Source organism: Amphiura filiformis, chromosome 17 (genome assembly GCF_039555335.1).
Source record: "Amphiura filiformis chromosome 17, Afil_fr2py, whole genome shotgun sequence".
In the NCBI taxonomy this organism is placed as follows: Eukaryota; Metazoa; Echinodermata; class Ophiuroidea; order Amphilepidida; family Amphiuridae; genus Amphiura; species Amphiura filiformis.
Genome location: NC_092644.1, coordinates 49,357,129 through 49,383,560, shown reverse-complemented (window position 1 = coordinate 49,383,560; position 26,432 = coordinate 49,357,129). Strand labels below are relative to the sequence as shown.

General features: G+C 39.4%; 2 protein-coding genes across 2 annotated transcripts in view; one reads left to right on the top strand and one right to left on the bottom strand.

Moving 5' to 3' along the window:
• Window positions 1-23,582, bottom strand: part of LOC140137260 (uncharacterized) — a 74,991-nt gene extending 51,409 nt beyond the window's left edge. Inside the window, exons 1-8 of the mRNA XM_072158907.1 lie at window positions 23,469-23,582; window positions 19,860-20,144; window positions 17,826-18,138; window positions 16,612-17,270; window positions 15,814-16,050; window positions 14,372-15,081; window positions 12,615-12,693; window positions 11,353-11,514 (exon numbers count right to left, since the gene is read on the bottom strand). Coding sequence (XP_072015008.1) covers window positions 11,353-11,514; window positions 12,615-12,693; window positions 14,372-15,081; window positions 15,814-16,050; window positions 16,612-17,270; window positions 17,826-18,138; window positions 19,860-20,144 — 2,445 coding nt within the window. The 5' untranslated portion in view covers window positions 23,469-23,582. The remainder of the gene's footprint in view (window positions 1-11,352; window positions 11,515-12,614; window positions 12,694-14,371; window positions 15,082-15,813; window positions 16,051-16,611; window positions 17,271-17,825; window positions 18,139-19,859; window positions 20,145-23,468) is intronic.
• LOC140137912 (uncharacterized) lies at window positions 3,239-8,284 on the top strand. The gene is made up of 2 exons (XM_072159718.1): window positions 3,239-4,762; window positions 6,471-8,284. Exons 1-2 carry the CDS (start codon window positions 3,419-3,421, stop codon window positions 7,665-7,667), a joined length of 2,541 nt encoding a protein of 846 aa, XP_072015819.1. The 5' UTR covers window positions 3,239-3,418; the 3' UTR covers window positions 7,668-8,284.
• Window positions 23,583-26,432: the final 2,850 nt, after the last annotated feature.

Here is a 26,432-nt window from a genome sequence, read left to right as displayed (position 1 = left end):
TATCACTTTAAAGTAAAATGTCAAGACCCTCTCCACTACCCATTTGGGGACCAATACACATGCAATACTGGCTTATCACTAGGAAGATATGAAGTAATGAAGGTACTTCTTGCAATTTATACAAGCATGAAATGCAAATGTGCAGATTTTGTGGCTCATTTCCAAATTCCTGCATCGAACACCAAAGGTGGGACAGAAAATTGATGTGCCACATGAACAACAAATTCATGGGCCATGGCAACCACATTTGGATGAAGAACAAACATGCACATACTTCATCTGGTACCTCCAAGTTGAAAGTACATTGTGCCTCCATGGAAACCAATGTCATGCCATGAAGTACACATCATGTGACTTCAATTAGCTTGCTACTATATAATGGGTTTCATTCTTCAGAGATCATAGATATCTTGTCATTATGACTCTAAGGAGCAAAGGCTGATACTCCAAGCTTGGTGTTCATGCATGACATCACAAGATTAAAAAACCTTTATCATGAGATGGCTGAGCAATCAGCAGTGTAGCCTACATGGGGTTGTTAAAAAATGTGACAACACATTCATATCATACGCAATTACTTAACAGGTGTTAAGCATCACAAGATTAAAAAACCTTTATCATGAGATGGCTGAGCAATCAGCAGTGTAGCCTACATTGGGTTGTTAAAAAATGTGACAACACATTCATATCATACATAATTACTTAACAGGTGTTAAGCATCACAAGATTAAAAAACCTTTATCATGAGATGGCTGAGCAATCAGCAGTGTAGCCTACATTGGGTTGTTAAAAAATGTGACAACACATTCATATCATACGCAATTTCTTAACAGGTGTTAAGCATCACAAGATTAAAAAACCTTTATCATGAGATGGCTGAGCAATCAGCAGTGTAGCCTACATTGGGTTGTTAAAAAATGTGACAACACATTCATATCATACGCAATTACTTAACAGGTGTTAAGCATCACAAGATTAAAAAACCTTTATCATGAGATGGCTGAGCAATCAGCAGTGTAGCCTACATTGGGTTGTTAAAAAATGTGACAACACATTCATATCATACGCAATTACTTAACAGGTGTTAAGCATCACAAGATTAAAAACCTTTATCATGAGATGGCTGAGCAATCAGCAGTGTAGCCTACATTGGGTTGTTAAAAATGTGACAACACATTCATATCATACGCAATTACTTAACAGGTGTTAAGCATCACAAGATTAAAAAACCTTTATCATGAGATGGCTGAGCAATCAGCAGTGTAGCCTACATTGGGTTGTTAAAAAATGTGACAACACATTCATATCATACGCAATTACTTAACAGAGGTGTTAAGCATCCTGTATAATTGATATGCATTTTGTGCGTACCTATGCTACTCCTCTGCCACGGAGAATTACACGGATACTACTTTGTATTGCTTACTAAATGGTAAGGAACTTACTATTTCACAATACCTTAGGTATACACATGTAATGTCTATGATCTCCACCGTGTATATCTGGAGTATCCATGGCATAAAACTCACATACAACACATGGCAGCAGGGGTAGACATAAGGAGCAATATCTGCTGGCCTGAAGGCCAGCTGGGAAGGTTTGAGGCTGGCCCAAGGGCAAATCTACTGGCCCAGATTCTACTTCATTGTGTTTCTAATATTGTAACATGTTATAAAAATGCCGAACTCCCAATTGGCTCACTGGGCCATCCAGACCGAAAATCTTCTGGCCCGACAAGAAAACTACTGGCCAGGGCCAGTGGCTAAATAGACCCCTGTGGCAGTTCAGATGATACCAGTGGGTGAAAAGCAGGTAGACACCAGGGATGTACAAGTTTCCCTTTTCATACCCATAGTGTGCATCACTGCCATGAGGTGCGCATGATACTACTTTGAGGTTTGCACATTCAGCCAACTGCATCACATGCTTCAACATCCAATCACAACACATATCTGTCAGCAAATCAGGAGACAGTAGTGCTTGGCAGTCACAAGTTCATATACTTCTGCTTCTGAATTCCCACTTCAGACCTGTTGAAATAGGAACCACATGACAAAGCTTGACAATTCTTCATGTAATGCAGCAAACATGTAAAATCTTATTGTCTGTCAACTGCTCTCTGCATCTGCTGCCAATCATGAGAGAACTTCCAGATGTTGCTAATCTTCCTCCTCAAATGACCAGACAGGTCACAGCTCAGTAAAGTCTTTCTTGATGATTGCAGTTACTTCAAATGCACAGTATATGTATTGTAACTAGAGTTCCTATAACTGTGCTTTTGGGGAGCCATCTTTTACTAGTGTCATGAAGGCACTTTATGACTCATAGGAACAAGTTTACCACAGGTACATGTGTAACTAGATAGTCTTGACTCAAAAGCAAACACAGAGTAGTTTAGCCAAGTACTGTAGACTAGCTGTACAAATAAGACAGTGCTCTCTCTCTCCTGTCAACATTATCTGTACCTCTATCGTCACACACTCATATGATTCCATGAGTGTAAACAGACCTCAGCTTCTCCATAGTTTTTATATGTAAACTCTACACAATAAGTCTCAAGAATCAACTGCAACAGGTGAAATGGATTGGCTAGATAACACATCATTCCAACAGGAATCTTCCTTGGCATGACTCAATAACTAGCTACATGTAGTGTATGATCCAATTGACACCTGGATGGAGAAAGGCATGCCATGTGTTAGCTTGAATGCCAAAAACAGCATTCTACCTGTCAGTGTTGCCACAAATCCTAGCATGGCTACAAATTTCCTGAAATTTTATTTTTCCTATAATTTTGTACAGGATACATTAAGCAAAAGTTGCTGAAATCAGGAAATTTGCTGCAAATTGACATCTCTAATTGGTGGTCACACCTGATTATACTTCTGCATAAACACACTTTCTTGCATACAAAAGATCAAATTAGAGACTGGATCTACAATGAGATTGGTAAACCATGGTCTCCTACCAAGAATGTCTAGTTGTGCAAAGAGTAGGTCCATATATGATGTGCTATTCATTTCTTAGAGCCTGTGAAGAAATATGCACTTCTTGATCCACCAAATGGGAAGATTTAGCCTGGACAAGAGCACACACAGTTCTTGCAGTATATTCAGTGCCTTTATGGATCTTGGTGGGATGCTACACACAAGCCATGACTGGTTCAATATCCTAAAAAGATCAAGGATGCTTATGGATACCTGATTGTCAGCCAAGGACCCAGTGTACAGGCAATTCTATACTGCCCTCTGGGAGTTGATACGGAATTCCATGGGATGCGATTCCGCGCATGCGCAGATCAGAAGCGTTCCGTCAATTTATTGATCAGACAACCCGTGAAAATCGGGAGAAAAAATTTGCAAGATTTGCAAAATTAACCGGTTTTCAGATTGAGCCGGGTGTAATCCCTTGAGCCAGAATGGCAAAAGGAGACCAGGAACCTAAGGGTCTCGATGAGACCCGGAAACAGAACAATAAAAATGAGAAAAAAGCCGACGAAAATTCGAAGGCTAGAAAGAAAAATCTGAGTCCTAGCGCCAATGGCGATACTACACAGCGTAAGGCCACTGGCAATGCCAAGGTCAGCCAGCCAAGCACGTCGACCGTGCAGCGTGCTTCGGCCGCACTTTCGGGTAGAAACCCGCCCAATCTTGAACAAAGTGTGAATGTTCTGGCTTCTAATATGATGAAGCTTACGGAAGAAATAAAAATCATGAAACAAATGCCGCAACAACCAGCATTTTACCCGAACTATTTCGGTGAGGAAGGCCCGGAATGGGCAGATTACGGTCCCGCGGAGGGATATGATGATGACGATTATTTCGGTGATGCGCCCCATTCAGCATGCAACGATAGCCCGGATGTTGTTTACTCCGGCATGACTGACACTGCATCGTCATCAAAACAAGTTGATAACACGGAAGTGTCTATTCACGAAGCACTGCAAGAAGAAGAATTGGCAGTGTATGACAAGTATTTGGCCGAGTATGATGCCGAAAAGCATGACATATGTGATGCGATACCGGACAAGTTAGCGAAAGGGGTGAACAGTTTGTTCACTAAAGGCCTCGAGTATGATAAATTTAAGCAGAAGGCGGCCTCGATCCATCGGCCAGAGAACTGTCAAGCACTCACAACAGTGGATGTTGACAACATTGTTTGGAGACTCTTAAAACCTAACACCAAGGCTTTCGACAAGCGTGTACAGGTAGTGCAAACGGCGATGGCAAAGGCCTCATGTAACATCGTGAAGATGGTTGATCTCCTGCAAAAAAGGGAGGACACTACCGCGAACGATGATGATGAAACAGAAAACTTTCGTCAGTTTCGCGAGCAGCTGATGAGCCTTGGAATGGGAAGCTTAGCCCTACTAGGGCATGGTTTTCACAATCTTTGCCTACGAAGAAGGGAGCTGCAAAAAGCAGATGTTGCTTGGAAATACGCCCCTCTTTTCTCGCCAGACGTGCCGCATAACCAGTGGTTATATGGCGGAGATTCGCATGTTGAGAAACTTATAAAGGACATAGGCACGAGCAATGCATTGAAGATGAAGAAAGCTATTCCGTATCCACAGCGGGGTTTCGCCATGCGTCACCGTGGTGGCATGATGAGAAACCATAGAATGCATCCGTATCGACGTGGTGGTCAAGGTGCAGGTGGTGGCTATGCTATGACAAGAAATTATGGTTACCAGTCCCATGCTAGAGGCATGAGTATGAGAGGCAAGCCGAAGACGGCACCATCTACCATCACCAAAGGTGAGGTAAGCTTAAGTTTACTATTATTAGATCTTGAGGTAAACAGTGACTGTATTGATTCTGAGTCAAATTTTACAGCTGGCAGGTTAAGGGAATATTTCCAAAAGTGGCAAGAGATAACCTCAGATCCTGAAATTTTACAGTCAGTTGCAGGATGTACAATAGAGTTTGATGATGATGGTGCTCCAAATTCTAACACAGGCCTACCGGCACCTTCGTTCAATCGTGAAAAAACAGTGATGATTGATACTGCTGTAGCAGATTTACTGGACAAAAACGTTATTGAAAGAGCTCAACATGAAGAAGGGGAGTTTGTGTCTCCTATTTTTGTAGTTCCAAAGAAGAATGGTAAATCAAGACTCATCTTGAATCTCAAGAAATTCAATTTTCATGTGAAATATCACCATTTCAAAATGGAGACTTTTGAGACTGCCAAAAATTTGGTAACGGAAGGTTGTTACATGGCATCGATAGATTTAAAAGATGCTTATTATGGTGTATCAGTATTGGAGCACTATCGCAAATATTTAAGATTCATGTGGCATGGTACTTTGTACCAATTTACTTGCTTGCCCAATGGACTTGCTTGTGCACCGCGCAAGTACACCAAACTCATGAAACCAGTATATGCCACACTCAGGCAAGCTGGTCACAAAATTACTGGGTTTTTGGATGACGCCCTGCTGTTAGCTGACACACCGGAGGAATTAAAGGTGTCTTTGAAAGCCACTGTCAGTCTTTTGATAGGACTTGGCTTTGTCATAAACTGGGACAAATCAGTGCTCACTCCCTCAAAAACAATACAGCATCTTGGGTTTCAAATTGACTCAGACTCGATGCTAGTCACTTTGCCACAAGACAAGGTGGATAACATTGTAAAGTTATGCTCAGAAATGAGAGGAAGATCATATGACACAATTCGCAGTGTAGCCAAGGTAATTGGTACGTGTGTAGCTTGTTTCCCAGCCGTTTTTGAGGGCCCTTTACACTACAGGGAATTAGAGTATGCAAAAGATACCGCACTTAGACAAAAGCAAGGTAATTTTGATGCAAAGATGGCAATTTCAGAAGCAATGAAATCTGAGTTGACTTGGTGGATAGATAATGTTCGATCTCAAAGCAAATCTATCAAGCAGCATACTCCCACTGTTTCAGTTACCACAGATGCCTCGCTTGAAGGCTGGGGGGGCACCTTAGGTGACAGGCGAGTGTCAGGTAGATGGGATGAATCAGAACAAAACTTGCACATAAATTACCTCGAGTTGCTTGGTGCCTTTTAGTCATGCAATCATTCAAAGAGCATTTGACTGACAATCATGTGTGTCTATTGATGGATAACACCACAGCCATCTCTTACATTAGGCATATGGGCGGCAAGCAACCAGAGTTAAACAAATTAGCTCAACAAGTATGGCAGTGGTGTTTATCTGTGAATATAAGCGTAACAGCAACGCATATTCCAGGTATTAAGAATACTGCCGCTGATTATGAGAGTAGACATTTCAATGATAGATCAGAATGGTCTTTGAATGACAAGGTTTTCCTCAAGATAACTAGTATTTTCGGCTCTCCAGAGATTGACCTTTTCGCATCTCGACTGAACAAGAAATGTGTCAGGTATGTTGCATGGCAAAGGGACCCCCATGCAGAATTTATAGATGCTTTCTCACTATCTTGGACTAATATTTACGCTTATGTCTTTCCTCCTTTCAGCCTGATTGGAGCAGTGCTGAAGAAGCTTCAGCAAGACGAGGGGAGAGCCATTGTAGTAGTACCAATGTGGAAAACACAACCGTGGTTTCCAGTGTTTCTAGACATGTTGATAAAACACCCTGTCCTCCTGCCGCTGAAGGACAATCTCTTGACATTAGCTCACAACAAGGACAATCTGCATCCGTTACGGAAGAAACTTCGCCTGATAGCCGGACTGTGCTCGGGAAAGCTTACAGAAAAGCAAAACTTTCAGAGCGAGCTACAAAAATCATGCTTAGCTCGTGGAAGCCAAATACCCACAAGCAGTACTCGGTGTATATCCGACAATTGCATTCTTTTTGTAGTCAGAGGCAAGTCAATTGTGTTAAACCACCTATAGATGCTGTGGTGGATTTTTTGGCAATGTTATACTATGACAAGGGTCTCAGCTATAGTGCTATCAATACTGCACGCAGTGCTTTGTCTCAATTCATTATCTACAAAGGTCACTGCACTATTGGTTCTCACCCATATGTGATCAGGTTCCTCAAGGGAGTATTTAACCTAAGGCCTCCAACACCTAGATATCAGGACACATGGGATGTCTCTGTGGTGTTAAAGTTGCTTAACACTCTATCCCCTGTGAGGAAGCTATCACTCAAGATGCTTACTTTGAAAGTTGTTACATTGATAGGTATATTGACAGCCGCCAGAGCTCAGACCCTTGTATGTCTGAATATTTCTCGAATGTCAAAGACCAAGTCAAGGATAGTTTTCCAACTTGGGTCCTCTGATCTCAAACAGAGTCGGCCAGGATATACACCCAGTCCTGTAGAATTAGCAGCTTACCCCGTTAATAGGGCTCTCTGTGTTTGTACAGCATTAAAAGAATATCTCAACAGAACAGAGCCATTGAGGGGAGATGAATCACAGTTGCTCATAAGCTATATGAAACCTCACAAGAAAGTAGGGTCAGCCACAGTAGGTCACTGGGTAAAGACAACAATGGCAAAAGCAGGGATAGACACCACTGTTTACAAGCCACACAGCATTAGATCAGCATCTGTATCAAATGCTGCTTCTACGGCAGGAGTACCACTACAGCAAATTTTACAGACAGCAGGATGGACTAATGCTGGCACATTTGCCAGATTCTATCGCAAGAAGATTTCATGCAAACCTACTATGGGTGAAAAAGTGCTTGACACGCACAAGTGACTAAAATTTTGATTACCTTCAACGGCATGAATTCGGGTGGTGAAAGAGTTATACTGTTTTAAGTGACTGTGTTAGATAGTCAATTTCCAGACTATGAATATGTTCAAGAACTACATGAGCTTGTTTACAGTTCCCTTTGCTAAACTCATGTAGAGTTGTTTGACTGAAGAAACTTTTGCATCTTTTAATGATGCTGTAATTTGAACAGTTACTTTGGATTACAGTGAACTGCACACTGTACAAGATTTGCATTAGTGCGCTATGATGTAGAGTGTTTGAAAGTTTAAGAAATGAATTGTTTGAAAATCATTGATTATGTACATATGTTTCAATTTTTGCAATGTTTCTTGAGTATAGAAAAATGGTAGGTGTGGAGATGTGATTGGTCATAACAGTGCTCAAGACAAGAAAAGAAGGAGCAAATTTGCATTGAGCGACAGATAAATTAGCATTGATTGTCTTGAACACTGATCATGGTCCAGTACCAGTTGCTTTAAAGTCCCATGGAATTCCGTATCAACTCCCAGAGGGCAGTATAGAATAAAACAATTAGACGAGACTTACCTGTAAGTCGATGTTTGATTGTGATTCTATACTGCTCCTCTGGAGTTGATATTAGGAATCCTAATATCAACTCCAGAGGAGCAGTATAGAATCACAATCAAACATCGACTTACAGGTAAGTCTCGTCTAATTGTTTCATTATAATTGTACCAGTTCCTCAAGATCAGCTGAAATATGAATAGGATTACCATGGCCCAATATATTCCAATGATATTTGCACGGTGGCACAGCAGGGCAGGGCTCTGCCTCGCAATCGGAGGATTGCAAGTTTGAGTCACAGCGGTGCCATGCAGGCTGTGCCCTTGGGCAACACACTTTACCTCACTTGCCTCTCTCTAGCCAGGTATGAAACGGGAAGTTGGTATGAATATTGTCCATTGAGCACATCCCAGAGGTATGAGCATGCCTTGGGCATTGTATAGTAGCTGGCATATTCTAACGGCAATTGAAGAAATGAAAAGTGCTTAAACACACATGAAAGGCGCTGTATATGTATACACTTTTTTATTCGAAAGGTGAGTAAATATATCTGCATCAATGGCTTTAGTGCTCATGGATTTGAACAATTTCAATGTCTGCACTAAACAATATCACTGCAAGAACTCTGAAGAAAGGAGCTATAAATGTTATATGTGTCCAGGGCTAGCATTAAACTGCATTTGAGGGTCCAAGACAACAGGTTTCACCACTTAGACCTTCCAAATTATCTTCTCATTTAGTAAAGTCTGTGGGTCCTTTCTCAAACCCCCCCATTTGGCAGAGGCTAGTGCTACCTTGTTCATGTTTGAATGCTCATCTTTTTTTTTTAATGTCAAGCATATCATGTCAGGCATTAACAATTAAAATCTAGGAGATATCGCTGACAAAACTTCAGCCAGGCACACATGACCAGGTGAAGGGGTCGCCATATATAGCTGGTTGGGCCATTTTTTTTTATGTCAAGCATATCTAGGCATTAACAGCTGAAATCTAGGAGATAATGCTGATGAATCTTCGGCCAGGCACAAGTGACCTGGTGAATGAAGGAGGTTGCCGTAGATAGCTGGTCGAGGCAATTTTTACGGGACAGTCAAGTGTAGCCAACAATCGGGCATGTTACCCTGATCGGAACCAACTGTAACGAGGTCTTTTATCATGGGTCATCTGCCCCGCCTTTACCAGATGAGCCACAGGGAGAGCGGATAAAATGTTTTTTGGGGGCCCTGCAAGGAATTGAACCCGACCTCACACATCAAAATGCAAAGACCTTAACCAGTGTGCCACGCTGCTCTCAACAGGATAGGTAAGTGTTGCCAATAATCAGGCTTATTACCCTGATTGGAACCGAGTGATAAGTCTTGCCAAGTGCCATAGAATAATGAGAAACAACTATGCACTGGTCCAATTGTTAGTGCCTACCTTTGTCATGTGGGGATGATGTTGTAGAGTAACTCTTTCCTCTAAGAATTGATATTCAAATTACATCACGGAGAAGTGAAATGCACTATGATTCTTTTGATGACTCACAGTTGGCATCCCATACTGCACCATTACTCTGAACTTAAAGAAGAGAAGAGTGTGGTGCAATACTTGGATTGCTTTGAGATACCCAGTTCCAATTCCCGGCGGTGGCAATGTGTCAGCTTAGTTCTTGAATCCTCATAATACTTGTAATGACCTTCATATGTACTGGGTTTTAAAGCTACAGCTTAAGTCCACAACTTCAGGTCAAGTGTTGAGTAATTATTTTGCAATTTTGCTCATAGAGCTTACAGCTTCACCTTCAGGAGCTGTCACTATCTGCCTACTCTATAAGGGACTACACATTGCAGAAATCAGTAGAAAATACCTGGGGTTTCAAAGTACCTATAAGCTGTTTTTGCCACTCAATCAGAACAAACCAAATGTCATATTGAAGCTTGTCTCCAATGTTTGTCCAATATATGAAACACTTGAGAAAATACATGTATCACATATTTATTCATTTTAGCATTATTTTCCATCAAACTGAAAAAGTACAATTTTGTACTAAGTTTGATATAAAAATGGATCAACTGAGCCCATATTTTAAAACTCATAGCGAGACCAATAAATATTGGGCGTAAAGCTTCCAATTTTATCATTGTTATGTTTTGGATCCAATATTTTCACACACTTGGATTCATCAAAACATAATAATGGGCAATGCCGGATGATATCTTGGGAGGTTTACTTTTCCCATTATGTTATTGTTCTATAGAACATATCGGGGAAGATAAATATTGGGCAATATTTACAGTGAAATGTGAGCCTCAGCTACATACATATTTAAGAAGTGTGCTTCAAAGACCCAGTTTAGGATCATGGGTCAAGTCAGTATCTTGTGAACTTGTGGAGAGTTTCCATTGGTATATTACTAATGTGTAGAGATAAGCATGTTTTATCCAAGCAGTATATTATTTTAAAAGAAGTGCTTCCTTGGATGTACCTGATATTCCAGCACAATAGTATCATACACCATAAGATTCTCAACAAGTTATTCTAGGACAAAGGTATTTCTCATTGCTTAATTATATATGTAATACACATATGAGGCTGATCAGGATTCAATAGGCTTAGTAAAAATATGATTTGAAAATGTGTAAATATACACTGCTGATGATAAACCTTGTTAACATTTGCTTATCTATACAGTACTTACTTACTCTTCTTCCACATTTTGTAATGCTATTAAAATAATTTTAATTATTTTAATAGCATAAAATATGCAATACCCTTCAACAACTTGATTGAATCCCGAAATCATATCTCACCCGTTCATCAGCTCCGGACGCCTTGCCTGCCAGTAAACAACCACATCAACATTAACATCGATGTAAAACAAGCTTCCAGAAACCTACCTATCTTCAACCAAACCTGAAAATAAGATGTTTTCTATTGATCCCACCTGTTTAGCTGCTTCCTTTGCTGTCAACATTAACATCGATGTAAAACAAGTTTCCAGAAACCTACCGATCTTCAACCAAACCTGAAAATAAGATGTTTTCTATTGATCCCACCTGTTTAGCTGCTTTTATTTGCTATCAACATTACTATCAATGTAAAACAAGTTTCCAGAAAACCTACCTATCTTCAACCAAACCTGAAAATAAGATGACCTCACCTGTTTCGCTGCTTCCTTTGCCTGCCGCTCAGCTACCACTTCATTATACTTAACACTGACTTCATGCTCCATGGTTTTCAGATGGGCATTGTAACTCTTCTGATCTTTGCAGGTGATATCACATGCTTCACAATGCCATTTCTTGGGGGTGGGAGTAGAAACCTAAGATAGAGAGAAAGATGTAATTTTATACCATGATAATGGGGTATTACAGTTGATAACCATATACCCAATGGAGAAAATGACCTTAATCTTCCACACAGGGAGTGTGAATTTAAAATGCAACAAATCAAGCACTCAGAACCACAGGCCCAATCCTGTGGAACTCCCTAAATGAAAATGTCAAAAAAGCTAAATCAATGAAAAACTTCCGAAAAAAATACAAATTGCTTCTTTTCTCATCATACATTAAATTCTTGGAGCAAGCTTTAAGATTTATGTGTTTTTGTGTGTGATAGTCTCTCATTTTGCTTTTCTTTTTTCTGTCTTAAAATTCTAGCCTTTCGTTCATTCCCTCCATAATCATTCCGTTTAATGTCTCTTTGTAATAATGCATCTAATAAGTATTTGTCTGTTTGTTTGATTGTGGAAAATAAAGTTGAAGTTGAAAGATGTTACCTTAATGGGTGACTCCATTTTAAATCAACACCCCCTGTGTGGGAAATTAAGGTCATATCTTCAATTTCATTCCTCAAAAGAGTATTTTATTACAGGCTATTGGCCCAAAATACATTGATAGAGGGCATATATGAATTTCAACTAGACTAGCCCAATTACATGACAGTGACATAATTGACAAAACTGAAGTAAAAGAAAGACCTGTGAGGCAAAATGGAGGTGGGCTGGTCAGGTGGCAAGAAGATAAAACAACAGGTGGACAAACAGAAAAAAATAACTTGCTATGACCATTGCTAGGTCAACTGGATCACGCTTAATTTGTTACAAATCACTGATCGAAATGATCACAACACAAAGCCTATGGCATATCCAAATTTAGAACAGGTGTATGAGCCCAGGCTTGGAGCAGTAACCAATGGTTACTAACGTGCACTACGACAGCGAATTGGCATCTAAGAACTGGAAAATGCAGAGGAACACAAAATATGACATGATGGAACAACATATGGACAACAAAAGCATGTGGCAGGAAAAGTGGCCAAGTTTCTTGAAGAACTCTACAGTAGGCTAAGTGAGGTGAGGTGAACAATTCTTTATTCGCACACTTCTTTCAAATGGATGATTTCTTGCATCAGAACACTCACCTTGGGTTTATTGGAGCACTGGTGTAATTCCCCACTGAAGATACGCATACAGTCATCACAGTACTGCTTATCTTCAGATCTGAAAGAGTAAGGTTAGAATGTTAATGTGCATCTGCAAATCAATCAATTCTACTACTCCTTAAACAAATCAGTCCTATTTTGCAAACATTTTAGCTGAAACAGGTAGTAGTAACTAAAAAAGGGAGAACCTGTATTCACAGGCCAGAGTGCCCATCTCTCTTTTGAAGCAACTGGACCAGACTATTCCATGTAAGCTGCTGCGAGGGGGATTCTACACCTCCTCCACAGCAAGTCTGTTACCTTTTCGGCATTGAATAAAGCAGGTACCCATTTGTACACCTGGGTGGGGAGAAGCAATATGGGCAAAGAGCCTTGCTTAAGTGCTCAACAGGTTAGCTCCATAGGGATTTGAACCAGCGACTTCCGAGATATCTTGCAGTTGCGAGTCTTATGTCTTAGACAGCTGCGCCACCACGCCCCTACAGTAATTATCCATACTGAGGATTATGGTCAAATAAACCATACTTCCCAGTATGACACATGTGACCAACTATCATCATTTGACATTACCTCAGCATGTATATTCATGAAAATAATTACAATAAGGAAGAAAACAGCAGTGCTAAAAAGATGTAAAGCTCCATACGTGTTGGTGTCTGTACAGACAGGAACTTCTAATGTTGACAAAAATTGCAAATTTGATTGCTTATTAGGTTGCTTTTGGTCTCCAGCTGCATTTATACTCTATCATTTTTTATTATGCTGAAAGTGAATCACACTCATGCTCTGTGTTTACTTTCCTTTTCAGAGCGTCAAGCCAATCAATCGATACCCATCACTTTTGCAAAAACGACATCAAATTTGTGACTTGCTTGTGGATGTTGTTTGTCACATGAATATATCACCCAATCATTACCTACAAACTCAATCTGTTATTTTGTTCATTAATTTAGTCTTCTTGATCATCAACTTTCAAAACAATAATCATCATCATCATCATCAGTTGGCTGTGGAGCAGGCGACTACAAACTTTCTCCTACTATTGCGATCTTGGGCAAGTGAAACAATTTTGTTTGGCTGCAGCATCCCCTCAGTACCTCCCAGGAGGTGCTGGACATACTGTAAGTACAGTGTGCGTGGCCGTCCCGGTTTCCTCTTCCCATGTGGTGGAATATAAAGGGCATATTTTTTCACAGGCTCGTCGTCTTCAAGACGCAGTGTATGGCCGAGAAATTTGAGTTGATGAATCATCAACATCAATTTAATGTCCTACTTCTAAAATGTATTTTGTTCTATTTCAAATATTTCAATCACAATGGCCATGATTAGTATAAAATGCAAAAGTGATGAGTGATGCCCATCACTTTTCAGAACTGATGCATCACAATCACTCGGCAATCTTGTGTAAATTTAGCTTTATCACTTGCAGAAATGTAAAATGCACAAATCTAATTTTTGATGCCTTTTTTTAGATTTTCCAATTAGCAAATCACTCATAGTGCCTAAAAATCATTTTGGAAAATATTGGAGCTAGCTATCACTTATTCAAAATATTAAATTTTGCAACTAGTAAGCATTTTAAACCCCATAGAGCTTTTAGATCTCTGAACAATTTCAAGCTTAATCCCCTTCTGCTCTGCTGACTATTCTTAACATATCTCTGATTGGCTCAATACATGCTATAGCCCTCTTTGTAGATGATTTGGGTAGTAATGCCCAAGGGTTAACCAACTTACCCTGTTTGGCTTCCATCTTTCTGCTTGAGAGAATCAGCCTTTACTTTCTCCTTATGCTGGCTTCCTTTTAAATGCAGATCCCAGCTCCACTGAGCTTTACACACTATATTACATACATGACATTTCCATTTATTTGGATCAAGGTCATCTGAAGTTACTTGGATGTTTATTGGAATCTGTTTAGGCTTCTCTTTAGGCTGTATGATTGGCCGTGATGTGAGAGCCTTGAACGCTGCACTCTGGTTTGCTTTGGTTTCAACTGATTCTGTCTTATTTTTGTCTTCAGTTAAATTTGCCTTTTCCTGTTCATTAGTCTTTCTATCAGCAGGTGTGCGACTTCGTCTCCTTTTTGAACAATGTGATCTATGTGGAGATTTGGACTTCCTGCTTGGAGATCTGGATCTTCTTCTAGGTGACCTAGATCTTCTTCTTGGGGATCGAGATCGTCTTCTTGAGGATCGAGATCGTTTCCGAGGGGATAGTGCCCTTCTTCTCCTTGGAGATTTTGACCTTCTGTTTGGAGAATGGGACCTTGGGGACCGAGATCTTCTCTGTGGAGATCTGGAGCTTTTCCTTTTTTGTGGCGAATCTCTGTGAAGGTCTGTGAGAAGACATTCAGATTGTTCATTTGGAGGTGGGGACTGTGGTCTTGCAGGCATATGTGCTATTTGTGTGGCACTTTCTTCCTCTTGTGATGCACTTTCTTCATCCTACATGTACACAAATAAAACAATTAACAATAAGCATTAAGTAAGTTTTGATGAACAATGCAGTTGTTGGTTATAGGTTCCACTATGGGTACGTCATATACCGGCACAGTATTGAAACAAATCAAGAAATCTATTTGGTCAGTCATACTCATGACAAAGGGTGTTGTCTATGTTTGTCATAGTCAAAAATTGAAAAGTGGTTGCCCTTGCCCACTACTGCTGTATGTAATCAATCAATTACCACCCATCCCTAATACCAGAATGCCTATTTGCTGTGTGTAAAATATATCTTTTTCTCAACTTTTTTACTGACATAGCAAGGATCGGTAAATTATGTCTGAATTTGTCAATAGAAATATGGTAGCATGCATGTCATAATATTATCATTCATTTAAAAGTTTAAAAAGTTAAATCCTTCCCAAGCCTTTCGGCCCATTGGTCGGGCCTATCTCCGTTTCATAACCCTAGGCCACATGTCTGCAAGCAGCAAAGCTACAGCAGGGGGTTAGTCCACTGGTAGCCATGTGTTTAACTTTCCCTACTCCATTCTTTCAATGCCGAACGCCTGGCAAGAAGGCAGTAGGCACCATTTTTAAAGCCTTTGGTATGGCCTGGCCGGGATTCGAACCTGCGACCTTCCGATCGTGAGAATTGGAATGTGTGTATCCTTCTGAGAACAATAATTTTACACACAAATGATCATGAAGATTTACGCTTTATTTCAATGTTTACCTCCGTACTAGACCTGACCGGTGACTGGACACATATCCTGATTCCTTCAATCATGTGGAAACCAACTAGTCTCTGTGCCTGCGGAGCTGTAAGCTTATCTATTTCAATGAATGCATAGCGGATTTTATCTACTATATTCAATATAAGTCCAAACTGACTGAAGTAGTCAAAAATGTGTCTCTCAGTTAGACCAGCAGTGTCTTGAAGATGGAAACCATAGGTGTGCGGGACCAGATCCTGAAAAAAGAATGAATAAAATTAATTATTACAAATAACATTTCAACCATTAAACCAAATGACAGGTGGACTGGGGAATATGCATTTCACTATGATTCTCACTATGATTCATATAAACTAGAATGAATGCTCATGCTAGTACTTTGCACAATAGATTGGATAACTATATGGATCACAAACAAATTCATTAAACTTTCTCCATGTTTTAGTGATATAAAACATATGAGAACAAAGCAGTGCAATACTTCTTCTGCTGTCCATCAAATTGACCTTAATCGTCCATGTAAATGTCAATTTGATTTGATATCTACTCCCTCTTGGTGATTAAGGCCATGTCTTATTCGCTTATGTTAAAATATGACCATTGCTATGTCAACTGGATCATGCTTTCTTTATTATGAACCACTGATCGAAATGATCACAACACAAAGCCTATGGCATATGATTCGGAATAGGTGTATGAGCCTAGGCTTTCTCCCAAGGTATGTGGAATAATCTGGTTGACTAGATTTTATTCATTCTTTCATTTACGATTCCCAGATGATTGAAACTACAACTTACATCACTTTCTTGGCCCATTGCCTCACTGCCTACTCTTCCCATCATGGGAAATCCTTGCTCATTTGGTATCATCGGCTGTATCAAATTTACATCTGGACCAACATGTCTATCCAGGTGTGAAAGGGCACCATCAGCTTGCAGGACTGCAGGTTGGTGGTCTCCCTGATCAGAGAACACAGTTTGCGGCATTGGCATCATTGATAAGGATGATGAGGTCATGCTGGATTCTGGTACAAGGCATTTAGACAACTCTGATGAAGGTGTTATATTGTCGGAAATGTTCACAAGTCCAACAGAAGTTTCTGGTACACCATGCTCACTCATGCTTACCATATGACCCTCAGATACCAGAGGCAATGTTACTGGAGCAGGTATTTGTGCAGTTTCATAGAGTTGACCTTCAGAAACCAATGGCATTGTAACAGACACTGCCTGATCCGTATCATACAGCTGACGTTCAGGTTGGCTGGGGAATTCCCTATTTTGTTGCTGCTCCCTAAGCTGTCTTCCAAGCTGTGCTAAGACATCCAGGGCTTTGGCATTCATTTGAGTATCTCCTTGTTGTAGTTTTTGTTTGATCACAGATACATCTTCCAGCAGGTGCGGTGGTATTACTGGTTCTAAAGGAATGTGAGGTAATTGTTCCATGTCAGTTGGATCTGTAATTGAAAAAAGAGTCCCTTGAATGATTAGTAATTAAGTGAATATTTAAAATAGAAATCTTTGAAGCAATTGTTTTCTAAACAAAAGGACATACATTTTTTTGTTTCATATAAAAATGTTTGTGGGTGTACCCATTATTACTGTGATTGAAATTAACATTCAATGTCAATATGAAGAACTTGATGTTCGTATTGGTTTTTTTTTACTTTGGGTGGCAACTGATTCAATATTACTTGACTATGAAGTAAAATACAGTATCACTATTAGGCCCCCCCCCAAAAAAAATTGTTGTGTTGCCCTCAGCGACTTACCCTAAATCCTGAAAATTGTTTTTTTGAATGACGATTTTTACAGATATATTTAAAAATTGACCATGCCCCTAATGGAAGAAGCATTATTTAATATTAGTGGGGATTTAAAAAAAAAAAAAAAAGAAAGAAAGAAAATCTACCAAACTTTCCCATTTTTCCCACTTGAGGGCAACACAACAATTTATTTTTTTGCCTTATTTACTGCAGATACTGTGTTTGACTTGAAAGGGCATGACTTACCACTAGGACCAGCCATCATCCTGTCTCCAGGGGACCCCATCATCCTGTCTCTAGGAGATCCCATCATCCTGTCTCCAGATGCTCCCATCATTCTTGCAGCAAATATGTTTGCCTGTTCATCTGAGGTGGAAGACTCTAATGCTTTACTTAGACGTGACTGCAATAATCTCTCCCTCAACAGATCTCCACTCACACCACGCATCACCATCTCTTGCTGCACTTGTAATTCAATTTCTCTCTGCATTTGCAATCGTCTCAGCAGAAGCTCTTGCTCTATCTGTAAGTCATGACTGGCCATCAGATCATGCTCTCCCTGCAAAATCAGCAACAAAAGCCACAGATTTATAGTGCAGTCATAAAGATGTTTACTTTAATTTATTCAATTTTACAAATTTGACTAAAATACATCATACAGCAAAGTAAAATTACCAAATACATACAAAAGAAAACAAGAAAAGAGACCCAGTGGTTAGCCTGGAAGAGACAGAAGCATCAAGACCCTGTCACCAAGAGGCGTGACTCCTCCAACCCATTACATATAGATTTGCATATTGCATACATATAAAGATATACTACAGTGAAAATTCCAATTGAATGAACACAGCCTGACATAGCGTGACAACTTTTTTTTGTGTACACTGCATGATGTACGCCAGCGCGCGACTGTGTGTAGGTAACGCTGAAATGAATCCAACCTTGCCAACGCACTCATGATTGGTTAGTATTGTATCCAAGGTTGTGCGTTCACGTTGTACGGTTGTAGTTTGAAAAATGCAAAATATGATCGCGGTTGGATCGAATACAGCTGTTGAAAGCTGTGTTCATTCAATTAGAATTCCCACTGTAATAGTATTATATCTTAATATATGCAATTATATACGCAATCTAGATATTTAAAAACAATGTAAGCAGGGACAGACTTAGGTTTCAGTTTTCAGTGAAATGGCAAATCTAGTGGCCCTGCAATAAATTTACTGGCCCAGCTTTTTCAATATGTTACTGCAAAAAAAACCCACCCAACCTTTGTTGGTGCTTTTGGGGAAAAATCTATATCAATTTATAATCATTTGTCATCATACAATGTGTATCATATCGCAAATATCAAAAAATCAAAATTATTTGATATTCCTCATTTTCAAAATGCAATTCGATATGTCTGATGCGCTCTCAGGTCCCACAAAAAATATGTGGAAACATCACTGTCCGAGCCCTTAAAGTCAAGCAAACCTTAACATTTTAATTTATTTTGTACTGAATATACTCAATGTAGAGAGTATAGTCACTAACACAAGTTCAGTCAGTAGTACTTAGTCCTGCCTTTATTAGTTCCGAAAGTTTCAAACTAGGCGGTATTTGCGGTATCGCTATCATCATCAGATATAATTATGTAGCGCATAGAAGAGCTAAGTAGTACATAGGCCTACTATCATCGTAAAAAGCGGCCGTATATTTCCAACTTGCTAGCAACGCAAGAATAAGAATATAAATATTATACAAAAAAAAACCAATTGAATAAAGATATAATTTTCAAGTGACAGGAAGAGCAGACAACTGTAAATATGACCATCACTGATATCTTGTCTCGTAAGTGTCATATCAGGCTCAAAAATATAGTGGCCCGCCGGGCCAGTAAACTTCCAGCAAAATCCACTGGCCCCGGGCCACCGGGCCACTGCTTAAATCCGTCCCTGAATATAAGATGAAAATCTACTCAGTGACCTCTACCAGTCAGACATGTGAATTGATCTCCCCTCACCAGCTATAACCCAACCTGCAACACCCCATGCTCACCCATCAAACCAACACAGGACATGAAGACATGTAAAGTAGGTCACTCAGCAGGGCTTGTGCATTAGACGCATCAAAATCTCAGTACACGTGCATTATTTTGTACAATTTCACTCCTAGCAGGGATGCAGCTCTACTGGTGCAAACCCAAGCTACCTCAGTTTTTGTATGAGAACAGAAATAGACACTGTGGGAGACCTGAACTTGTACCATCAAGCACTCACTCTCCAAAATCTAGCGCCTTACCGATTGAGCTAACTGCAGATGATCGTCCATGAAGTCTTGCTGCATTTGAGCAGGTTGGTCTGGAAATTCTTGTTGCGGCATATGTGGTCGAGGATCTTGTTCTCGATGGTACCTGTCCACTTCTCTTCCATCCCTTGGTGGACCATCTGCCATCCTTTCATCCTGCTCTTGTGAGTTTCCATCTTGCAAAACCAACTGGCCACGTTGAAGCTGGCTGAACACAACAGCAATTTCTTCTGGACTCATGTGCTTTATCCTCTGGGCCATATCTTCAAAAGTAGCCATCTACAAATGTAATTAACATAATGAAATATTTACATACATTAAAATTAAGTAGCAGAATACCTACAAATAAAACCTATTAAACTCAAGAAGCAAGAATATTACGATAGCCCACAAAATGAGATGCCTTCTTGATCATTAATGACATTGCAAATCAAAAGTTTCGACCCAGATTTGATAAACTTCACCAATATCTTTGTGTCTAATATATTTTTTGCAAAGGTGATATTTTAGATAAGTATCTAGGCATAAAGCCGCTCTATTCATGCATTAATGTGTTCTGCCCACTGTACCCTGTGGATTCGCCTGGGTAGCCAACCTTGATGAATGTAGCAACCCTTGGTTAATCCAGCGGAATCTGTGGATCCCTTGAAGAGAAAGATCGGTCATGGCCATTTTAGGGATGATCACAAACCTTTAGAGTAGGATATTGAAATTATTTTCATTGAAAATGAAATATCTATCCTGGAATTATAGAAACTTTTGGACCTCACTACAGCTAAATTGTTGGCCTAAAGTATTATAATTTTAAGGGGTACTACACCCCTGGCCAATTTTTTTGCCTATTTTGCATTTTTCTCAAAAATTATAGCACATTGGTGACAAGTAAGATATGTATATTATAGGGCAAGGACTACAACTACTGTACTCAAAATTCAGCAACTCAAAGCAAGTAGTTATTAATTTATTGATCAAATATTGGTTTTCCCTCATTTTTGACTGTAACTCCACAACTATTGTATGTGCTGAAATAAAATTTCCAGTGCAGTAGTTGTAGTCCTTGCCCCTATACTATACATATCTTACTTGACCCCAATGGCCAATGCGCTATAATTTTTGAGAAAAATGCAAAAATAGGCACAAAATTGGCCAGGGGTGTAGTACCCTTAAGTATACAAGTATATCTGATAAATCCAACTGTTACATCAGGTACCCCCGGTATGTACTTAGGGGTACCGGTAGGTTAAAAACAGCCTATAAATTAGGGTGATCATTGTTTCATATTTCTTAGGGAACCAGCTTATTTGATGCAGTATGATCTCCTGAGCATTTTGACACCATTTTCATCTAAATTGGCCAAAAAATGAGAAGGTGGTGACCAAAACAAGTATTTGGACAGGGGTCTGGGGGAGGAGGTGTCTGAAAATCAATATTTTCATCAACAATCATATATGCCTGATTCTGTTGGTGTTGATTTGTATGTAATTGATGTCTAGAATTACATTTTTGAAAGTTGCATAAAAATTGGAGTTGTCGTTTTCTTAAAATGGCTGTTTTACATCCAAATAAGGATGTGAGGTCGCTTTGCATAAAACACGCACGCACTCTTTTCATAGGAAATTTCATGCCAGTTTGAAGATAATCACATGTGGCATATCCTCAAGAAATTAGGGCATTATATTTCTTTTCGTTTACAAATTCTGACCATTTAAAAAACAATATAGGTCCTGTAATTCTGTGATCTTGCTTGATCAAAGTTGTCTTGATGACTGACTCCATCACCGGTCACCCTGGACTTTGTTCTCGCTTGCTTCATGGAGCCTCAAGCTTGCAAGGTACCATACGTCACCTGCTTAATTATTGAACAGCTCGGCCCGATCTCAAAAAAATTAACATGGCGGAACAAAATGACCATGCGTAGCAGTTGAAGGACTGGTGAATTAACCCTGTCCGTTTTTTTTTACAGAAAAAACTTATAATAATAAAATAACTTTTTGTAAAATCAATCAATTGGAAAATACCCATGCTATTTTATTTTAATATTTACAATCAATTACCCAAGAAAACATGTAAAAGATAGTGAAACATTATTGATAGCACAATTTGGTTGCACATCATCAATTTGGCAGTGTTGCAAGTATGTATTTAATTACAATATGGCGGCTGCCTCATGATATTGATGTCTGACAATTACTCCAGAAAAATGTACACAAAATGATGTTTTTAGTAAGTAAAATAATGATGAACTGATTTGGAGTATAGCACAGTATGTCAAGAACAATATCCTCATATTTTTGAGACAATAAGAAACTTCAGAAAGAAGTTTTTATTCATATGCATGACATTGACTGTGCCCTGCATGGCAACTGAGTACATCATTGTATTTGTACATGTGCGCAAACAAGTATGTGACGTATTATGAGATACATCCATGTTCTAACTTTCGTATCACAAGCCATCGGTTGTTCATACTAAAGTTAGAACTTTTCGAACAACTTAAGGCCTATGTCTGATTTTAGACTAAAAACTACCTTCATCCTTTTTTAAAGTTTTTCCATCGCTAATTGTTAGAAAACGTTTACTTGCTTAGTCCGCCGTGTCTGGATGTGCGTGCACATCGATCGCGTATATCATGATCATTAGTTTATTAGTGCTTGTTTGCGTAAATAACTTGCAAGAATATGTGCATATCCTACTCACGAGCGTCCATACTCCATTGGTTCTAGCATGACTTGTTTATGACCAAAAATGTTGTTTATGGCATGCCCAGCTATCGGCCAATCACACATGCTATTTATACTAGCTCGTTCACGTAGTGGTTCCGTTGTCCCTGGCCTAGTTCTACACCATGTAAACATAGATTGCATGGCGATCGGAGTGTTATCATCAGAGCACCTCGGACTAGCTATATTCATATTACATGTAATCATGTATAGCGCGTAATCCGCATAATTTATAAATAAAGTAATATAAATATTCAGATTTCCTTAAAGTTTTACAAATTTAAAAGCGTACTGATACTGCTAGCCGTCCAGTGCTTATTATCTCGCACAAGGTCCACTGCACATTGCACACGCTCGACGTCGCGCACGTACACGCGATGGTTACGCTGTCAAAGGAAATTTATTATATGAACATGATGATACCACAGAGGAGTAAGATAGACAGAGCGCGTACCACCAGTCAAAGTCTCCGCCTCATCCGATAATGAGGGCCGATTGTTCCATGAAATGCGACAGGCGAGACTGCTACGCAATTACAGCGTATTTTCATGGTCTATTGCGTGTCGCGAAAACGCACGAACGGCTAACGCTCTATCGCGATATCTGGCGGCACGCATAGCGCGGCGCTGGCGTGATTGTTAGACACCGCACGATCGAACAATCGGCCCTCATGAATATGCGAGAACTGGTAGCATACAATACACGGGAACTTTGACTGGTGGTACGCGCTCTGTCTATCTTACTCCTCTGTGGATGATACTCTGTGCAACGTAATGGTAAAGGTAAAGCTGCCGAATTCTGCATTTGTCACAAAAGAGTGATTTAAAATACTCAGCCTGTGCACTTGGGAACAATTTTATTTACATCCAAGTTGCTACTTTACCTTTTGAATTAGTTCCGACAGCCAATAGGCCGTCTGGCTTATTTAACAGCTAATCATACAAAGTTTAAAATGATTTGATGCATATTTTTCGTAGATCTTGTCTCGGTTTGGCTATTTACCATTTTAAAACACAAGGCTAACATCTCTAAATGGAAATGGTTAGACTTGTCGCAGTCGTTTACAAGTTGGAAATGCATTCACTGCCATTGTCGGGAGAGACAATTACTACCAGAACGACTGGAAATTTAGTCTACATAACTACGGTCACATGCGCTCTGTGTATTAATTGTTTCGCAGCCAGACCATGTAACAGGGATGACAGCTTAACGTTTTAAACACTTTTTTCTTTATTTTTGAGGCTATAAAAACTATGGCTTCGTCAAATGATGCGCTGGAGAACATAAGAAAGGCCTATGGGATATCTGGATCCACTGAATCTAGCAGAAGGAAGGTAAAATAATCATGCTATATTTTAGTCTTGCCAGCAAGACTTCAACTAGCGAGCAACACTTTTTAGGTTTATTCTAGGAACATCTACAAATTTGGTATCACTGTAAAGAGAATTAAGAAACTTAGACAATGGTACCAAAAACAGCTCTATAGCTCAAAGTATGGGGGAGTTATACCTATTTGAAGTTGTGAAGGGTAGCGGTATATCTGGTTCCATACAGCAAGTCTGGTAAGCAGGTACGAATTGAGACGTTGTGAATTGAGACGTCGGAGCCGGTCAAACACAGAGGACTAGCCTACATCCCGTATCCTACTATCACTCAAACAAGCAAATCTCTTCACGAATTCACTCACCTTGCGATCCTACATCATCAGTTGAAACAAACATCTAAGTTTCCAAAAACAACTTTGTCATTCCTCAAAACTACAAGTAACTTCATTAATAAAAAATTGAAATCATACTATTACCCGTTATTGAAAATTTTGTTCGATTTATGTGAACCAAAAGAACGCATTTAGTCGAGTTCAGTTTACCAAAATGGTAGCTCCTGCCTCCTGGTCACCTCAGATATGACGTCAGTATCAAGCTGCTTATTAAACGGTGGATCGGATTGGTTGAAATCAACGCCACGCTTTTGACCTTACAGGGTCAGAGATATGCATATTCATGTATGAAAACAGCGATGCGGATATAGTATCATCACCGAGAACTGAGAATTGCGACATTTTCGATGTTTGTACCGGGAATTTCAGACACGGAGACTCAGCGGAGATTTCAAAAATTCGTCCAAAGGTAACCAAAGGGTTGGGGATCGCATTTTTAACTATCACTAAATGTTTCGGAATTGAGGTCGGCTAAAAAGTAGACAGTTTCGGGGACTGTAATTGGTGTAGATGTCACATTTTGAACAGTGAGCGATAAGTGACCAATTTCATGCTCAGCACAAGTGACTATCTTTACACAGGGTAGGGTAGCGGAATTTGTCTGTCATTTTTTGTTTATGGTACCCTGGATTTATTTGTCTAGCACTTGAATATTTTTACAAGTAACACTTACAAATCTGGTATCAATGTAAAGGGCATTAAAAAAGAAAGACAATGGTGCCAGAATCAGCTCTATAACTTAAAATATGGCCTATTTAAAGTCATGTGAAGTTTACTGGGTTTTTTTGTGAATCATTTTTTGCGTACTATAAATACAGCATTATTTTAGAGACGATGATATTGCCTCCAAGAAATAAATAAATAAATATTGTAAGTAAATAAACAAGTAAATTTAGGAATGAATGAATAAAGGAATAAATAAAAAAAAAATAAACAAATGAATATATGTAATCATAAATCTAATTATGACCCATGCAACACATGTGAACATGTTCTGCCAGTGCCATTAGTTTACTTGTCAACCTCATCTGACACTGCACTACTCAACTTTAGTATTGAAAAAAAAAATACAAAGGAAGTGAAAAAAAATTGAAAAAAAATTATATAAATTCTTAAAGTATCATAGAGTTGATTAAAAGTAGTAACAAAAATAATATCACTTTAATTAAGTGTGCATTTTGCATTTTACCACATACGACATGACCCGATATCGCTTACATCTCCCACCCAAGGCCAGCCCGATCAGGAACAGCACGTGCACCGCCACCTCACCACTTCTCCCGTGTTGTCGTATTTTCACGGACAATTGCAAATACGGGTCATCACAGTAATTCCCTTTGCGCATCTATGCGCGATGGATTTCTGCAGCAGAATGACCACAAACATCTTTAAAATACTCTAAAATTTCATATTATATGGGTGTAATATAGGTGTAATGACCTCCTTTTGCTCCATTTCAACAACTTTTACGCCAAAACCATGAAAATCTTACCTAAAAATAGACTTCAGAAAACTGAAAAATTAGGGCTTTCCCAAAACAAACCCGTCGTGTTTGGTATGAGTGCAAAGGTCACAAAATTCCCTATAAAATGATGACATCATCCAGGTAAGTCTCGTGGAGTCTCGTGGATAAATCCAAATCGAGATTTCGTGAATTTCAAGCAGACGAAAAAATGGCGTCCCGTCGATCGAGTCGCTACGGTCGTAACTCCTGAACTTCAACAAGTTCATGACATTAAAAAACATGCTTAATGTTCTTTTTTTGTGGAAAACTTTACATAATCGGAAAATTCCATCTTTAAACTCTGTAAAAATAATTTCCTATTGTATTTGGAGTTTTGAAAGGATGAGAAATGGTGAGTTGTTTTCACTAAGTTTCACACAACAGATACAAATGCGTAAATCATCGTATGCGCTGATCTCGCTACTTCAACTTCAAGTTCAAGTGGTGCATGCATTGGGTGATGCTACCCTATACTAAAATGCAGTAAACCTTTGACGAGCGATTGTAAGGATACATCACGTATTTACTGCGTTACACGCACTTGTCTCTGATTGGCTGCTAAGGCGATATGTTGTTGCTGAGAGGAAATTTATGAATGAACTGTGCGCCGCGCCGTACGCGTTGTT